The following is a 17683-nucleotide window of genomic DNA, read 5'->3' on the forward strand; positions in this document are numbered from 1 at the left end:
GTCCTAGTTGTGGAATGTGAACTCTGGGTTGCAGCATCCGAACCCTAGGGTGTGGCATACAAACTCTTGGTTGTAGCATGTGGGATCTAGTTCCCTGACCAGGGATTAACCCAGGCCTCCTGCATTGGGAGCTCAGAATCTTAACCACTGGATCACCAGGGAAGTCCCACAAATGAAGTAATTTTTGGATGATGTTTCTAGTTTATAAGTTTATGCTTTCCTACTATCATATTATCTCATGGAAACTGTTCCTTTTAAAGCATAATTCAGTATTTAATGGTCTGTTGCACCCCACTACAAACAAGAGTACTTACTAAGAACACAATAAATTAGTCCCATGAATTAAGAGAATAATTTAATAAACAGTGCAACAATAAAAAGTTCAGCCATTAATTTTTTTTATTAGAATGACAGGAAGAGGTTTATACTGAATAAAAACACAACATAAAATATCACTTAATATTTCACTGCAAACCTGCCAAAAGATCTGTTGAAAAAAGAAAGTTGTCTTAAGGTGATGTGATGAATGATTGAGAAATCACCACTATTTCTGAATACGGTCAGGCTTTTTAAAAACACAATAAACTCGTAAAACTGTAAAATGCCTTCCACAGTGCTGCTCCTTGTAATGAGCTCCATTTGCTTTACCACTTATTGGCTTCATAAGCTCCTCTCAGTAATCTTTCTGCTCTCCGAATGAAATATAAATGAACTGGTTAAAGTTTCTTAACAGCTTTATTTAGATATAATCAACATAGAATATATCACACATATTTCAGGGTAAACTCTGTTAACTCTTAACATAGGTGGACCATCATGTCAACAGCTTTATTTAAATATAATCAACATAGAATAAATCACACATATTTCAGGGTAAACTCTGTTATAGGTGGACCACCATTACCCAAATCAAGGAGGACTACATCCATCATGCCCAAAAGTTCCCATAAGTCTATATGAAACCGATCCCTCCTGTTCCTCTCTGCTCTGCTGCTCTGGACTCCAGGGAACCTCTGATAAGCTTTTTGTTACTATAGCTTTTTGTCTGTATGTTCTAGAATTTAGTATGAATGAATCTTACATATGTACATAGGTACTCGGTTTTTTACTACCTTCTTTCACTTTGCATCATTAAGATTCATCCTTTTTATGCTTTCTTTGGATTTAATTTGTTCTCCTCTTTCTAGTTTCTTAAGCTGAGATCACTCTTTCTAGAACCTTTCCAACAGAGGCATTTAGTGCTATAAATTTCCCTCCCATTACTGCTTCAATGATATTCCACACCAGGTGGCATGTTTTTATTTTCATTCAATTCAAAACACTTTAAAATTTCCCTTCCTAATTCTTCTTTGACACATGTCAAAGAAGTGTGTTATTCAGTCTCTGGATACTTGAAGATTCTCCAAAGATCTGTTGGTCATGGTGGTGGTTTAGTCACAAAATCGTGTCCAACTCTTGGGACCCCATGGACGGTAGCCCACCAGGCTCCTCTGTTCATGAGGTTCTCCAGGCAAGAATACTGGAGTGGGTTGCCATTTCCTTCTCCAGGGGATCTTCCTGACCCAGGAAATGAACCCAGGTCTCCTGCATTGCAGATAGATTCTTTCCCAACTGAGCTATAAGGAAAGCCCCCAAATGTCTGTAACTTGCTTCTAATTTAATTCTACTGTGGTCAGGGAACACATTAGCACGACCTGAACCCTTTATAATTCACTGAGATTTGTTCCAACTGGTTGTTCTATCTTGGTCAACATTCTGTGGTCACCTGAAAAGAATATTCATCATGCTGTTGCTGCACAGAGCACCCTACAAATAAACTAATAGAGTTGTCCAAGTCTCCCATTTTCTTCCTCATTTTCTTCCTCTTCCATTATTGACAGAGAACTGAAGTCTCTACCATTATCTATTACAGATTTGACAGTACACATACGTAACCTACCACTGCCTATCGTAGTCCGCTAGGGCCACAACAGAGCAGCACACACTGAGCGGCCTGAACAACAGAAACTTATCTTCCCACAATTCTAGAAAACGAGAGTCCAAGATGAAGGAGCCAAGAGGGTCGGTTTCTCCTGAGGCCACTCTGCTTGGCTTTCAGAAAGCCATCCTTTCACGTGTCCTCACTGCAACAAGTGTTTCCTCTGTGTGTGTGAAAGCCTGGTACTTCTGCATCTACTTACAAGAACACCAATCATACTAGATTGCGGCCCATCCCTACAACCACATTTAACCTTACTTAAATCTTTAAAAGCCCATTTCCAAATACTGTCATATTAAAAGAACTTAAAAAAAAAAAAAAAGAGTGAGGGCTTAAACGTGAGAATTTGGGGAAGACATGATTCTGTAGATAACAACTACTTAACAGTTTTGAGTTTTAAACTACTTCAGATATAGTATAACATGGTAACAATATTAAACTTCCACTTCTCCCCTCCCAGACTCTGCTATAATCATCATGTATTTTACTTCTACATATGCCATAAACCCTATGGTACACTATTACCATTTTTGCTTTCAATGGTCAATTATCTTTCAAAGAGACTTACAGAATAAGGGGCAAGTTCCTTACGTTTACTTATGTAGTTACTATTTCTAGTTCTCTTCATTTCTTTGTACAGATCCAGACTGCACAGAGTATTTTCTTCCTTCTATCCAAAGTACTGGGTTGGAGAATAAAGTCATTTGAGATGTTCCATAAAAGGAAAAACTGAGTGAACTTTTTGGCCAACCCAATACTTTAATGTCTACTAAAGTACACATCTATTGCTAGTGAATCTTTTCAACTCTTGCATGTTTAAAAAGGTACTTAATTAAAGATTTTAAAATTAAAAAAAATAAAATAAAAAATAAATAAAAGAAAAGAAAAAAGAGAAAGAAAAAAAAGAACAAATGAATGAACTTAAAAAAAAAGAAAGAAAAAAAGAACAAATGAACTTTAAAACAAAAAAAAGGTACTTACTTTACTTTTTAAGAAATTGTAATTTTGAAGTAATTCCATCTTTCCCCAAAGATATCATCCTACATAACCAGAGTGTATTTTCAAAATCATAAAATTAACAATGTGTAACTGTAGAAAGTGTAACTAAACTGCACAAATTATTCAAAATTTCACGTCTTTAAACGCACTCATGGAATTGCACTCTCGTATTTTTCCCAGGAACAGAATTCTAAGTTGACTTTTTTTTATCTTCCTGTATTTTAATTGCTCCACTGTCTTATGGCTCACATTGTTTCCAACAGGAAATATGCTGTTATTTATATCTTTATTCCTCAAAAATGAGTATCTTTTCCCCGCTGGCTGCTTATTTGGTGTGCCTTAGTGCAGTTTCCCGTCTCCCATGTTTGTTTTGTGCCTGTGTCCACTGAGCTCATGGATCCGTAGGCTTACCATTTTCATCCGATTTGGAAAATATCTGCCCACCAGTCCTTTTTTTACTTTGGGCCCACTATTTCTCAAAGTATCTTTTCTGCATGCCCTATCCTGCTTCACGGAGTAAAAAAAGTGTGTCAGGCCTCATGTTTTCCCATGGCTCACTTTTTCTGTTTTTTGGACAATTTCTAGCACTATGTCTTTCAGTTCACTAATCTTTTCTTATATAATATCCAATCTGTCATTAATTACATCAAATATATTTTTCATTTCAGATACTGTTTTTAACTTTAGAAGTATGATTTTAATTTTTTAAAATGTTTTTCATGTCTGTACTAACATGTTTAATCTTTTCCCCAGTTTCCTGAACACATGGAATATAGTTATAAAATTCTTTTGATGTACTTATAAACTTTTATGTATTATGATTTTGATTTCTCAAATTTTGTTGTGCTTTCTACTAAACAGATAAATTATTTCACAACCATCCTTTTGACAATGCAGGTATCTTTGAAGCATCAAGTCATGGAGCCTATTCTACATCCTAAATATTTCTCAAATTCAACTTCATCCACCCTAGAAGAACCCCAGTCTAGGCCACCATCATTCCAATGAACCAACCTGACTCCAATCTTGCTCAATTCCAGTTCATTTTCTACTTTCAGCCAGGATAAAAAAAGTATAGAAAAGCAGAAAAAGAAAAGAAGAGGGGGAAAACGAAGGAAAAATGGGAAGAAAGAAAGAGAAGGAAAGTTAATAATAACTTAACTGTTGAAATCCAATCAGGCTGATCAGGTAAAGACTCCACAATCTTTGACTGAATTAAATCATTAAAAGAGAAACTGAGATAAAATGTTGATATTAATCTCAGCCATATCTACTTTTCTCAAGAACCTATGAAACTCCAGGAGATAGTGAAGGACAGACAGGGAAGACTGGCATACTGCAGTCCGTGGGGTCGGAAAGAGTCAGACACAACTTGGCAACTGAACATCATCGTCATGATTCCAATTGCCCATCTTTACTATTCTTCCCTCCTTAGCGTGACAAAGGGGCCCAAGTGGAACTAATTCAAAAGATTAATGCCTAAGGTAGAAGGGAGTGTATGTGTGTGTTGCAGGGCACAGAACAATGAATTAGGTGGAAAGGTAGAAGAGAGGATACTCATAAAGAGAGCAAAAGGCAAAAATAGGCAAGAATTTTGCCTTGATAAAATTATCTAAAAGGTATAAAAAGATGAGACCTATAGACATAAAGAGTAGCACTATTCAGAGCTATTTTTACCTGTCTTCAGTGTTCATAAATAACACAGGAGAAAGAGGAACAGGGTGAGACAGAAAGCAGAAGTCAAATGGCTAATCCATGTTCACATTTCTACACTTTTTTTTTTTTTTTGGCCTTAATGGATTATCCCTCCATATTTCAAGCATATCCAAATATGGTCAATTTAAAATTTATCAAAATAAACTCAACTTCTGGGTGACTCAGAAACTGATCTACTTAAGAAGAGTCAAGTTGCATCTTTTAAGTTAGAATTTAACATATAACACTACTACTACTGTGAAAAATAATCTAGAGTCACAATTTACAAATTTCCTGAAGGAAACTGGGCCTCTGATAAAAGACCTCAATAGAGGAAATATGATCTTCTAAATAAGTCAGATTCAAATTGGTGGGGACAGTGAAGGACAGTTGGTTACTAGTGGCTCCAAGAGATTCACACCATTCTTCTTTTAAGTTCTCTTACTAATAATTTGACTAGCTTAAGGGGAAAGTTGCTAAAGAATCTGCCTGCAATGCAGGAGACCTGGGTTAGACTCCTGGGTCGGGAAGATCCCCTGGAGAAAGAAATGGCAACCCACTCTAGTATTCTTGCCTGGAGAATTCCATGGACAGAGAAGCCTGGCAGACTACAGCCCATGCGGTCGCAAAGAGTCGGACACGACTTGCGACTAAACCACCACCTCCACCACCAAGGGGAAAGTAGCAGGTGTATGTCAGAACCTCAACTAGTAATAAGCCTTATGTATGAGGGAGTTAAATAAAAAAATTTCCATGAATCAGCTTACAGTCATTCTCCCTATGTAAGAGTGTGAAACTACAGGCACATAGGTTTCCAAAGGGGCTCATCAGTTCATCTTTCACAATGTCTATCAGAAATGGTTAACACTGTTCTTGAGAATAGTTTGATACTATGAATCAAAATAAAACACAAACATACTCTGACCTAGTATTCCCACATCTAGGAATTTAGGCAAAGGAAAAAAAACACACAAGCAAAAAAGATTCCAGTTAACACATTTTAAAAAATGATTTTGAAAAGGGGGTGGGGGGAGGTATAACTAAAATATCTCTCAAAAAAGGATCTAATTATGTACATTATGATACATATGGATTATGGTACCCATGTGTGCAACCATTAAAAGTCACAGGAAGTGATACATTTTTATTTACCATGAAAAGAAGCCCATACCACTATTGAGAAAAGCTAAATAAAATTAGGCTACAATATAGCAATTATGCTAAGTTGCTATTTGTAAAATGGTACACACATGCCTAAGAGAAAGGGCACGGGAGGGTGAAGGAAGGGAGGATGTTTCTATGTGCGTGGGAACAGGTGTATTAAAGGATTCTAACAATAAATGTTCACTAAAATGATAAAAGAGATTGTATCTCTAGGTGGTGAGGAAACTTGGGACATTTTTGCTTCCTCCTTTGTACTTTTCTGTAGTATCTGAAGTTTTTTCAATAAGCATATATAATTTTTACAAAAATGTTTTAAGAAAGTTTAAGAGTTATAAATTATGAAGCCACATATACCATTTCCTTTTCTTTACATCTCATCTCTGAATCTTCAGAATTCACAGAGAATATGCAATATTCAAATTGAGACCAGGAGAACCAACGGATATTAAAAAGCAAAATCTTCATCTGGAGGACAGAAGGTATTTAAAGACAAAAATGAATAAAACGTTCCTCTTCCATTACATCATTTACTCATCAAAGTTCTCCAATGACAGTAATCATTAATCAACACAGAGGCATTCTCAATATTCTACCTAGTTAATTCTTAATACTACTCTTCCTGTTTGTCAACTGTCTCAATAAAGTTGGAAAAAAATAGCATTCTCCCCTAAAAGAGACAAAAATGTCCACTTGGGTCAGTTAATGAGTAGTCCAGAAGAGAGTGAGACCATCACCACATTCCATGGAGGCAGTAATTACTCTACACAGCTATAACCATCTTGTGCACCTACGTACATCTTCTATCCAGGACTCTGTAACAGTAAAATCTGTCATGTTTCATAGTAAGATTTACTTAAGAGGCATTCTCTCTAACCAAGAATCCTGCCATATTTAATAACAAAATTTAACATATATTAATATTTAAAGACTTTTCAAAGATTTTTCCGTAATAGTATTTTATGTCATGGAACTATATACTTATCTCACCAGATAATCTTTAATCCAGGTTAATTCATTCAGTCAGCTGAATAATAAAAGACACTTGACACTGTGCTGGGCACTGTACGAGGCACTGTAGAGAACAAAATACCTGAAATATAGGCACTATGTTCTAGAAGTTCACAGGCTGGCATTTCACAGGTATAGAATATACCCAGAACCCAACACTCACAAGAGCTCAGAACATCCATGTATCTAAAAAGACACTAAGTACCTACAGAACGCCATTCACTGCTAGCCTGTAAGTTACACATACACTAATGACCATGATGTGAAGTGCTATGGAAAAGAGCACAAATGCTTCATGCTGTCTGATTAGGTCCTAAGACCATACGTTTCAGTCGGATCTTAAAAGACAAGTTTGCTGAGTCAAGATAGCGGGCATACACAGAAAGCAGAGAGCATGTTCAAAGGCAGAGGTGGGAAGCGCACGCTTCTCTCCATGGCACCACGACCAGTTCAGGAGGTCTGCAGGGGTGACCTACCTTTCTGAGAGATTCTGATCGGACAAGAAACAAGATCAGATAGTCACCCAGGTAGTGCTTTGAAAGAAAAGACCAGAATCAGGAAACCAAGTAAGAGATTACAACAGTAACAATCCAGGTAAGAAGTGAAAGTGAGCCTAAACTGTACCGTGGCGACACTAACAGGGAAGAGAATTTCAAAGCACCACAATCAACAGACATTAGTGGCCAAAGAAAGTGGGAGTTATGAAGAGAGAAGAATCGAGGAGAGCTCACAAATTAGACAACTGGGTGATATCAACAATCAAGACAGAGCAGACAGTGTGTACACATGTGTGTGAGTGCAAGAACAGGTGTGAAGGAAAAGATTAAAAAGTATTCAATTTAGACTCAGTGACTGTTCAGTGTTACACTATAGAGATGAGGATGTTCAGAAGCAGCTAATATTCACAGTAAGTGCAGAGGACTGAGAGGATACACACATACACATCCATGAGCCAGGTGTGACAGAGGCACTGGAGATCGCCATGTGCAGAGAAAGGAAGAGGGTCAAGAAAAGAAAGACAGAGCCCGGGAGAGCTCCTGAGAGCATGGCAAAGGACACGAGGTCCCTGGAAGCCACTAATAAAGGACGGTCTCAGAGCGGAGACAACGACAGTTGCAAGGAAAGAGAATGAATGACAATGTCAGATGTGGCAGAGGTCAAGTAAGTGCTGTGACTTTTGGTCACTATATACACATCAAAAAAGAGTCTCAATAGTGATAAAAGGGAAAGATAAAACACTGAGAATTAAGGGATGAATGCAAGGTGAAAAAGTAACAGCAGTAAGTAGGAAGCAGCTCTCAAACTCTTGGAAAAGGCAAAGGCACCCCATTCCAGGACTCTTGCCTGGAAAATCTCATCGATGGAGGAGCCTGGTGGGCTGCAGTTCATGGGGTTGCTAGGAGTTGGACACGACTGAGCGACTTCACTTTCACTTTTCACTCTGATGCATTGGAGAAGAAAATGGCAACCCACTCCAGTGTTCTTGCCCGGAGAATCCCAGGGACAGCGGAGCCTGGTGGGCTGCCGTCTATAGGGTCACACAGAGTCGGACACAACTGAAGCGACTTAGCAGCAGCAGCAGCTCTCAAACTCTATCACACAGCTTCCCAAACGTACTGACAACAGAGTATTTCCTCATGTAGCATTCCTTGGTCCTGGAAGACCAAGCTGGGAAGAAATCAATGTCAAGAAATCACTGTCTAAAACTGAACAGGGATAAATAATGAAATAAATGCTAAGGGGGCTAAAGACAGTTTCTGAAGGATACAGTCAAGGAACACTTGTTTCTCTATAACAAAAGGGAAAATTGTAAGAAAGGGTATAAGTGAAAGTGTCTTCCGTAGGTAGAAAGCCAACATACGAAGCAATTCACTCTCAATGACCTCTTTTTTCCCTTCTCTGCAGAACACAAGCCATTTATTCGAAAGTGATAGAGAGGATGAATGGGTGTGAGGTGAATGATAAGTTTTAGAATAGCAGCTGAAGAGAAGAGGAGGAAAAAAGAAGAGGATCTGGGATGGGCTGTGGGTCAGAAAGCAGAACATATACAGTCATGTCATTTCAGCTGTCCCACAGTTCTATAACTTTTCAAAGTCCTGAGGAATCCTGATTAGATAGACTGAAGCCTCACTCTTATAAATTCCAATCCACTCCATCTAAAGCCCAAAGAATCCCATTTCCTGGGCATGAGACTAGAAATCTCCTGAAATAACATCAAACTCAGTAACTAAAGATTGAAGCACATGCAGTGAGTTACCAAACCTCCCTGGGTTGTAAAAGCATCAGTAACAAGCAACTAGAATTCACAGTAGAACTTCAGGGCCAAGAGATTTTAATGTGAGCATTCTTACAAACTAAATACAAGAAATAAATACCATTCAATCTGACCACAAGGGGGAAAACACCATCAAAATAAACATTGACAAGTATGAATCTACTAATACACCCAACAGTCCCACAGTTTTCATTCATTTCCATCACTTCAGGGGTAAAGTTAAAATAACAATATTAATAATCTTTGATTCATAACTCCACTATTTCCAAAAGTCAAAGACAAAATGAGTATGACTTTATGTAACACATCATTACTTTTAGGTAAATCTTAGCATGCAATACGCTGAGAAGTTGATAAAATCACGCCTTTCCCATCCTTTCATTCAAGTTGACATCTAATAACATAAAGGCTGGGAACACACTGTTACCCTTCAAAAAAGCATTTTTAAAGGAATTACTTTAACTATTCAAGTGTATCAGCATCAAAATGAGAGCTCCTAAAAGACACAATGTCACACCCTCTTTCCATATGTACCATAAGGCCATGCACATCTGAATATAAATGACAAATACCACCATAAATAAACAGAAACAAACACCAAATTTAGAGTGATGAGGTCAAACTGGAGGAATGAACACTTATTTAATATCTAGTATACAAACAATAGATTCAAACAGAAATTTGAATCCTCACAACAATTCTATAAGGTAAGTGATAAAATATTTCAATCCTGAACAATGGCCTTTGAACTGTGTAATCATAGTGCAAATGAAAAAAATCTCGATTTCACATACAGATTGGTCAGGCAGAGGAATGGGCAATCACCCTGGACAGAGACTAAGGAAAGATGACAGTGAACTTGCACTTCAGTGAAATAAACAACTGCTGATGCCGAGTCTCGGGTGACCCTCCATCTACAACACCTGTTTGGTATTCAAGCTGAGGCCATAAGAAAAACACAAAACAAAGCTTTGTCACTTAACAACACTGTCAAGAAGTAAGACTACTACCAGGTTGGAAGACTGAAAAATATCATGAATATACCAATAATGTTAAATTTTTAATTAAAAAAAAAGATCCTCTAAGATAGTAAAAGAAATCACCACCCTATGTTTTAAATCAATTATGATAATTAAATTGAATAGTAACATATGGTGGCTATAAATTCCAGACAACCTATGATCAATTTTTAAAAATACATAAAATTCTCAAACTACTACAAATTTCACATATTGCCTAAGAAAGGAAAATTAAATGTGACATTTAGAAACAAGCAGAATACCTTAAATGTATAAAAATAAACATATGCCTAATCACACATAATTCAGTTGGAAAAGACAAACAGGTGAAGAAGTTGAAAACAGAATGAAATAGCAGTTAAATAACATGAAGTACTGTGAGAACAGTTAAAAAAATTTTTTTAACGTGTTTGAGCAAGTATTTACAAAAAAGGTAGCATTTGAGATACTCTCAAAGGAAAAGGGAGGAAAGTTTTTTTAGGCTCAACTAACGGCAATACAGAGATAAAAAGGAACTGAGAACTGGCTATATATTTTGTATTATATGAGGTATGAAAGATTTCATATGATTAGAATTTTAGTGTATGTGGACAGTAAAGAGAGATAGCCCTAGAAAGACAGAATAGATCCTGAAGGGATTTTAAAAAATTATCCAGAAAATATACTTAGGGTATTAAGCTATGTTAGCTGCGTTAAAGTTAAAAAAAAAAGAGAAGGCAAGGAAGAAAAAGATACTGTGAAACTTCAAGGAATGGGGATTACAGGCAGACAACATAGCAGGAAAATAACAAGACTTAAAATTTAATAGATCTGGGTGAGAATCCCAGCTTTATCACTTACAATAAAAACAATAAGCCTTTTCTAAATTGCAATTTACATATTTTTTAAATGGGGGATAATATGTCATTATTGTGGTAAAGCCTTAATATGATGGCAAATGTAAATTGTCCAATGTATCATCTTTCAATTAATGGGTAGTCAAACCTCAGAAGTCTCCTCATAATAAATGGTAGAAATGGGAAATGACAGGGTAGAAATGAAGCTATGTACTCTCAATGACTGGGATGATGATAAAGTCACTGACTCAAGAAGGAATATAAAGAGAATATAAAGCAGCAGTATATGTGAAGAAGAAAAAAACACACTCGGTTTTAGGCAGGCCAAATCTTCAGTGACAGAGGGGTACACCTCTATATGCAAAGACACCAGAAGGCACCAAGATGTGGGTCTTGAACCAAGAAGTCCAGTTATAATACAAATAAAAATTTAAGAATCTTAGACATACAGGGCAGAGCAAAGAACAAATGAGCCGAGAACAGGAGCTCATAAGGAGCAGGGATGAAAGAGAGTCAAGTGTGCACAAGGGAAAGAGGTTGAAATGAAAAGGTGGCCTGCAGCACAAAGTACTGGGTGAGACCGCTGGGTGTGATGATTAAGGAGACCTCCGAAACTCTGAGGGTGTCTTGATGCTTTCTGGTATCCTTGCATGTAGATGTGTATCCCTCTGTCACTGAAGATTTGGCCTGCCTACAACAGAGTATTTTTCTCTTCTACACATATAAAAATTTATGGCAAAATTTTGATCACACCAAACTACAAGGAAGGAATAAATGGGTTTTAAAGAAATCAGAGAAAAGACTAGACTATTTCAACTCCACAGAAGCAGTAGTGGAGATCAGATAGATATTATCAATATTTCAAACAGCAATGTGAAAAATAAATATAGCCTCCATCATAGCTACCTATTAGCTACCTCCACAGTATAAGAAATTTTCAGTTTCTTTGATCCCCTAGTTAGTATAATCTGTATTTTAGAAGAATCACTGTTTCACAAATGTCGTGTGTTCAGTAGAGTCTTTCATATCACAAGATTCCTGGTAGAAAATAAAAGATATAAGTAGCAAAAAGGCTGGAAAATCATAGGACTTGCACTGGAGAACAAATGCAATTATGAATGATCCAGGTAGAAACTTTCAGAGGAAGTTTTTGTTGTCACTTTAGGTTTTTGTTTGATTTGGGGTTTGGTTTGGTTTTTTGTTTTGTTTTCAGAAGTAAAAAAAACTTCTTTTTCCAAAATTTGTCTTCCAAAAAGATGTTGGGTCAAGATTAAGAAATCAATGTAAAGAAATATCTAAAGTTCCAGACAGAAAGGCAGTGAGGTGAACTGTCACCGAGAAAAAAAAAGATGAATCATGAGGGAAAAAAGACCGACCTTACAAATACGGGAGAGTCACACATGAGCTACATTCCGTGCCTACACGCAGTAGAGCTAGAACTATGTTACACAAATGTGAGGAGATTCTGAAGCCTGACACACATGGCTTCAAACTTCTGCTTCTCCACTGACCATAGTTTAACCTTAATATTACTTAGCTTCTCTAAAAATGTTTCTTAACAGTAACAACTGTCTAATAAGAGACCAAAAGAGACAAAATATGTAAGGAGCTTCGTGCAGTGTCTGGCACAAGGTAACCATTTAAGAAACACAACTATAATTCTAAAATAAAATACAGATAAATATTTTTCTGACCTTAGGATTGGAAGACTTAAACTTTGAAAGAAAGGAAACAAATGAAACAGGGAAGATGAATATATCTATACTTTAAAGATTTTTATATGTGAAAAATCTAAACTACCTAAAAGTAAACAAACATACAAAATTAAAAAGAATCCACATAGAACTGATTTATGTAAGCTATTTTTCTTATAGAACAAAAAAGATAAAGACTCCAATGGAAAAGAAAACTTCACTGACATACTCTTTGCTCTGAATAAACAGTACCAGGTACCCAATCTAGGAATGCACAAAGACAGTAATGGACACCACGTGACTAATACTGTTAAGGTACCACTGTCCCTCCAACATCAGACTAAGCTAATACAGCATTCCTTATGTCCCTTAAAAGTGGAAAAAAAAGAAAAGAAAAAGAACTATTTTAACTATTTGAAGCACAAAGTACTATTAGTATTTGAAGTATTAGATTCAGATAACATCAATTCAGTCTTAAACACACTGAATGCAAATCTGTAACTGTATGTTAATTGCTCAGTCATGTCTGACTCTTTGCAACCCCATGGGGTGTTGCCCGCCAGGCTCCTCCGTCCATGTGATTCTCCAAGCAAGAATACTGGAGTGGGTTGCCATTTCCTTCTCCAAAATCTATTACTAGCTTTTTAAATTAAAAATAAAGCATAATTCTAGCACATATTCTTATACTAACCTAATGATTTTTCAAGCTATGCTAAAAAGAGGTACCTCAAAACTACCACTGAGATAAGGGGTAAGGACAGCCGTGGGCAAGTGAGACAGTCAAGTGACCGTGCCTCTGCATTATCCATGTGTCCCCTGAAACCAACATAAATTGGGACCCAATTTATTTTCAGGCTTTCTTTTTAAAACTGAAGAATAATTCTAACACTAACCACATCAAATCTCTCTCCTCATCTCAAAAACAAAAATTCAGTAAACTATATTCTTATTCACAATTGACATATCCCAAACTTTCCACTGAGGATTTTAAGTATTTGATTATGTGGACCCCCCTGCCACTTTCCTATTTTTCCTTATATTTAGAAAAAACACTACCAAAGTATCAGTGGCATGTGCAGTATTTTCAGGATAACTTTTATTTCTGTGCCCAAGGCAATATAGATACTAATATGGTATTAACATTAAACAGACCAAAGTCCTGTGAAACCTCTTCATAATATAAAGCTGGTGACAGAAATAAAACCAAGTTGTTAACTTTGTAATATCCCTTCTGAGTGTGATGTGTATATCTGGAGTTACAGACTTTTGGCTAGCAATATATTAAAAATAATACATTTACTCAGGGAGTTTCGGATGAAAGATATTCTACTTCCAGCCAAACTGAAACTTTGATTAGTAGAGCTATCCATTTTATACAATTAGCAGTGTCTTTAAATGAGGCTATAATCATTATAATCCAAATTAAAATGGAATATGATCCAAGCTATTCGGTGGGTACTTCAGATTCACTCATACGAAAGCTAGCCTGTGAGTTATAAAAATTCATTTTCATTAGCACAGAAGATGCAAAGACTGAAATGCATCTATGACAAATACTATTGAAGTTGGTTTCAGAGCCAACACTTGACAAGCTTGTGTAGACACAATTTTTAATCTAGTTAAAAATGTACAAAAAGACAATACATAGAGCTTTCTGTTATTCAGATTCCAAATAAATGAGGTTTTCTGTAATCAGTTTTATAATATGAGTTTTTAATGTAGTACCCTGAACAACTTTGTGTATTAAAAATAAACTGCATTGTTAACAAAATCCAACAGGAAAAACTATATTTAATGAAAAAATAGGAACATAAAAGCAGAGAAAGTGCAAAAATGCCACAAAACAAAATTATAGTTAATGGGCCACTAATTTTATTTCAATCAAAAAAAAAAAACCTATACCCACCACCCCACACAGACACAGAAAGCAGCCAAAATATTCACTTTCAAAAATGTCTAAAAAAAGTATGTTTACCTGTAAATTGTTTTCTGTGACTCTGTTCCACCAAACCATATTGATGGGTACTCCTGATTTACACCTGTCAGCAAGGCAGCCAATAGGGTTCTTTGCTTTTCGTGCCTTTGATCCCATCGGAACTAGCCTCTCCTCCAGCATCCCCAGGCGATACTTCCTTGGCTAGGAAAAAGAAGGAAAGAAACCAGGCCACTCCTAACAACCCCCACACTAGTCTAAGCTAGTAACTAACACACAGAAGGTATCAGGAATGGTGGACTAGGAAACAAGTACAATTTCTGAGACACTCCCTCTAATGTCCTTATCCCCACCCACCATTCCCCATCCCCACCCCGGAACACACACATCTCCAAAAGAACCCACAGTCCTAACAACAATATTAGAGAAAACAACAGATGTTTTAGTGAAATCCATTATAATCTGAGTTTATTAAGACTTTAATGAACAGAAGTTAACTTAACAGCAAAGTAAATGCTTTCCAAGTTTTTTCCACTGGCACTTACCTATGCTCAATGCAATATGAAGAAATGGCTTCAAGGACACAAAATACAGTTAACGAAATTCTTCATGCTGTATCTTTATCTGCTCCCCATCTCACTACCTTATTTCCTACTGAGAATTACTCACTTAAAAGTAGCAGCTAATTTCTAAGGAATGGACTTTTTTAATTTTTAAAAGTAAAACTAGGGCAGAGTACCAATTGATCTATTATAAGGCATTCTTCAACTTGTACTCAATCAAAAGAAATAATCTCAGACTTTAAAAAAATACACAAATTTCATTGGTCTTAAAATCTCAGTAATTTGAACAGATTGATACTAAATAAACTATCTAATAAGAGCAAGAGTCACTGGATAATATTATAATAAAGGTAGTAAATAATTTTAATAGTGGTTGGCAGGGCTTTTATATAGTTAATGACAGTTTCCACCATCTTCCTTCTCTTAATTATAGCAAATCTATACTAAATTGCATCTTAAAGAGAAACTGCCATTTTTTTCCTTTAAGGAATACTGATATATATTCGTGGGAAGGTATCTAATTTAAAACTTAAAATCTGTCTTTACTCATTGTTCTGTCTCAAGACTGCAGAAGTAAATAGTTAAAATTAATTTTCTTCAAAAATTAAAACTTAGAAAACCAACTAGACTACCCATCTACCCAATAATTACAGCAGTGGGTAAAGTTTCACAAAGCCACAATATTTCCACCTCTGTGCAATCTTGAGCCAATTCAATTACTCTCTGTGTTGACATCACAGGCAACTTTTGTGAATGAGAATAGAAATATACTCTTCAGAACCAAATTACAAATGAAAGAATTTTAAAGCAAGTTATTTCTAATAACATCGCTCACAACAAATAAGGCTTTGCTATACAGCAAAAATAATACAGCCTTAATTAAGCCTTCTAAATTAAGCCACTAATTTAAAATTTGTATTTTAGAAATTGTCTAGGTTAAAAATTATCTGATCAAAAAAGTTCAACACATCAAAGAATATTTATTTAAACAAAATCACAACCTGTCAAGCAGAATCTATATAAGGACACCCAAATTCCATTCACACATTTGAAAGCAAGAGAATTATTGCTTTATATGTTCTTTTGTTATTTAGATCCTTCATAAATCCAGACTTGTTTTTGACCCAGTTACTACTTTAGTGAAATTTATTCTTACGGTAGTTCATTAAGCAACATAGAAAAAAGGTTTAAATGAATCCCATGTATGATTCTCCCTCCCCAACAGCTCTCATATGTTTATTTTTCCAGAGAGGAATTCATTATTCCTCTCCCTCCATCCCATCACGCCCAAAACTTTTAATTAGCCCAAGGCCTTTTCTCTTAGGTAGAAGAGATCACCAAACTTGTGTCATTACAGATTTAAGTTCTTCCATAAATAGCCAGGGATTAAAGGGCTTCCCTGGTGGCTCAGAGGTTAAAGTGTCTGCCCCTAATGCATTTGGCAGACCCGGGTTCAATCCCTGGGTCGGGAAAATCCCCTGGAGAAGAAAATGGCAACCCACTCCAGTATTCTCGCCTGGAGAATCCCATGGATGGAGGAGCCTGGTGGGCTACAGTCCATGGAGTTGCAAAGAGTCGGACTCAACTGAGTGACTTCACATACAAAGTCTAATCCAAAAGTAAACTTTCCATGTGATACTGAAGAAAAGGTTTAGGGTACTGATACCATTTAAATACCATTATAAGCAACAAAAGACAAAGGACACCTGAAAGAGATGGCAGCAATACAAAGCACAAAGTCAAGAAACACAATACAAAAGCAGTAAGACTACAGATAGAAGTCCCATCACAGATAACACAAATTATGGGAAAGTCCCATCTATTTCCAAAGTATCTGAACTATTATTTACCCCTTGAAGGAAAATGTATTTTCAACAAAGCATGTGAGAGCCTACTTTGTATCAAGAACTATTCCAAGTACTTGGAATACAATGATGACTAAAACACACACCTTTCCCTCCAAAAGAGGACATAACCTAGTAGGTAACAAAGTTGTACAAACTGAACACTCACTGTGATATTAAAAATGCACATGTAATCAAGGTACCAAAAGAAGAGAGACAAAGAAGGCTTCACAGAAAGGATGAATGCCTGAGCAGTGTTGAAGGAGGAGTGTGTCTAAATAGGAAAAAAACAAAACAAAACAAAAAAAAACAGAGTGAGCTAGGGGAAAAGATGTATTATAGGCCAGGAAAAATGCACTTGAGGAAGCATATAGGAACTGTGTTGTTAATTAAGGGAAAACTACAAGTTTTCAACCTATCATTAATAGAGGGCCAACCTGAGAGCAAAAGATGAGGCTTGAAAGCAATTTTTAAAACAATCATGAATTGTTTTGTATCACTTGCCAAGGAGTTTGGACTTCATTCCATGGGGGAACTCTTGAAAGCTTGTGAGTAAGAATTAAAAAGGCATAGACAAATTCATGCACTCTGGCTATAATCCAGGTTAGGGTTTCCCAAACTCAGCAATACAGACTTTGGGTAATTCTCTGCTGGGGAGGGCTGTCCTGGACCACT

At 36.4% G+C, this 17683-nt stretch overlaps 1 protein-coding gene across 1 annotated transcript in view; it reads right to left on the reverse strand.

Annotated features, from left to right (window-relative positions):
• PAN3 (poly(A) specific ribonuclease subunit PAN3) overlaps nucleotides 1-17683 on the reverse strand; it is a 119575-nt gene that overhangs the window by 62611 nt on the left and 39281 nt on the right. The window contains exon 5 of the mRNA XM_052650170.1: nucleotides 14644-14805. Within this exon, the coding sequence (XP_052506130.1) occupies nucleotides 14644-14805 (162 nt within the window). The remainder of the gene's footprint in view (nucleotides 1-14643; nucleotides 14806-17683) is intronic.

The sequence above is a fragment of the Budorcas taxicolor genome, chromosome 12 (assembly GCF_023091745.1).
Source record: "Budorcas taxicolor isolate Tak-1 chromosome 12, Takin1.1, whole genome shotgun sequence".
NCBI lineage: Eukaryota > Metazoa > Chordata > Mammalia > Artiodactyla > Bovidae > Budorcas > Budorcas taxicolor.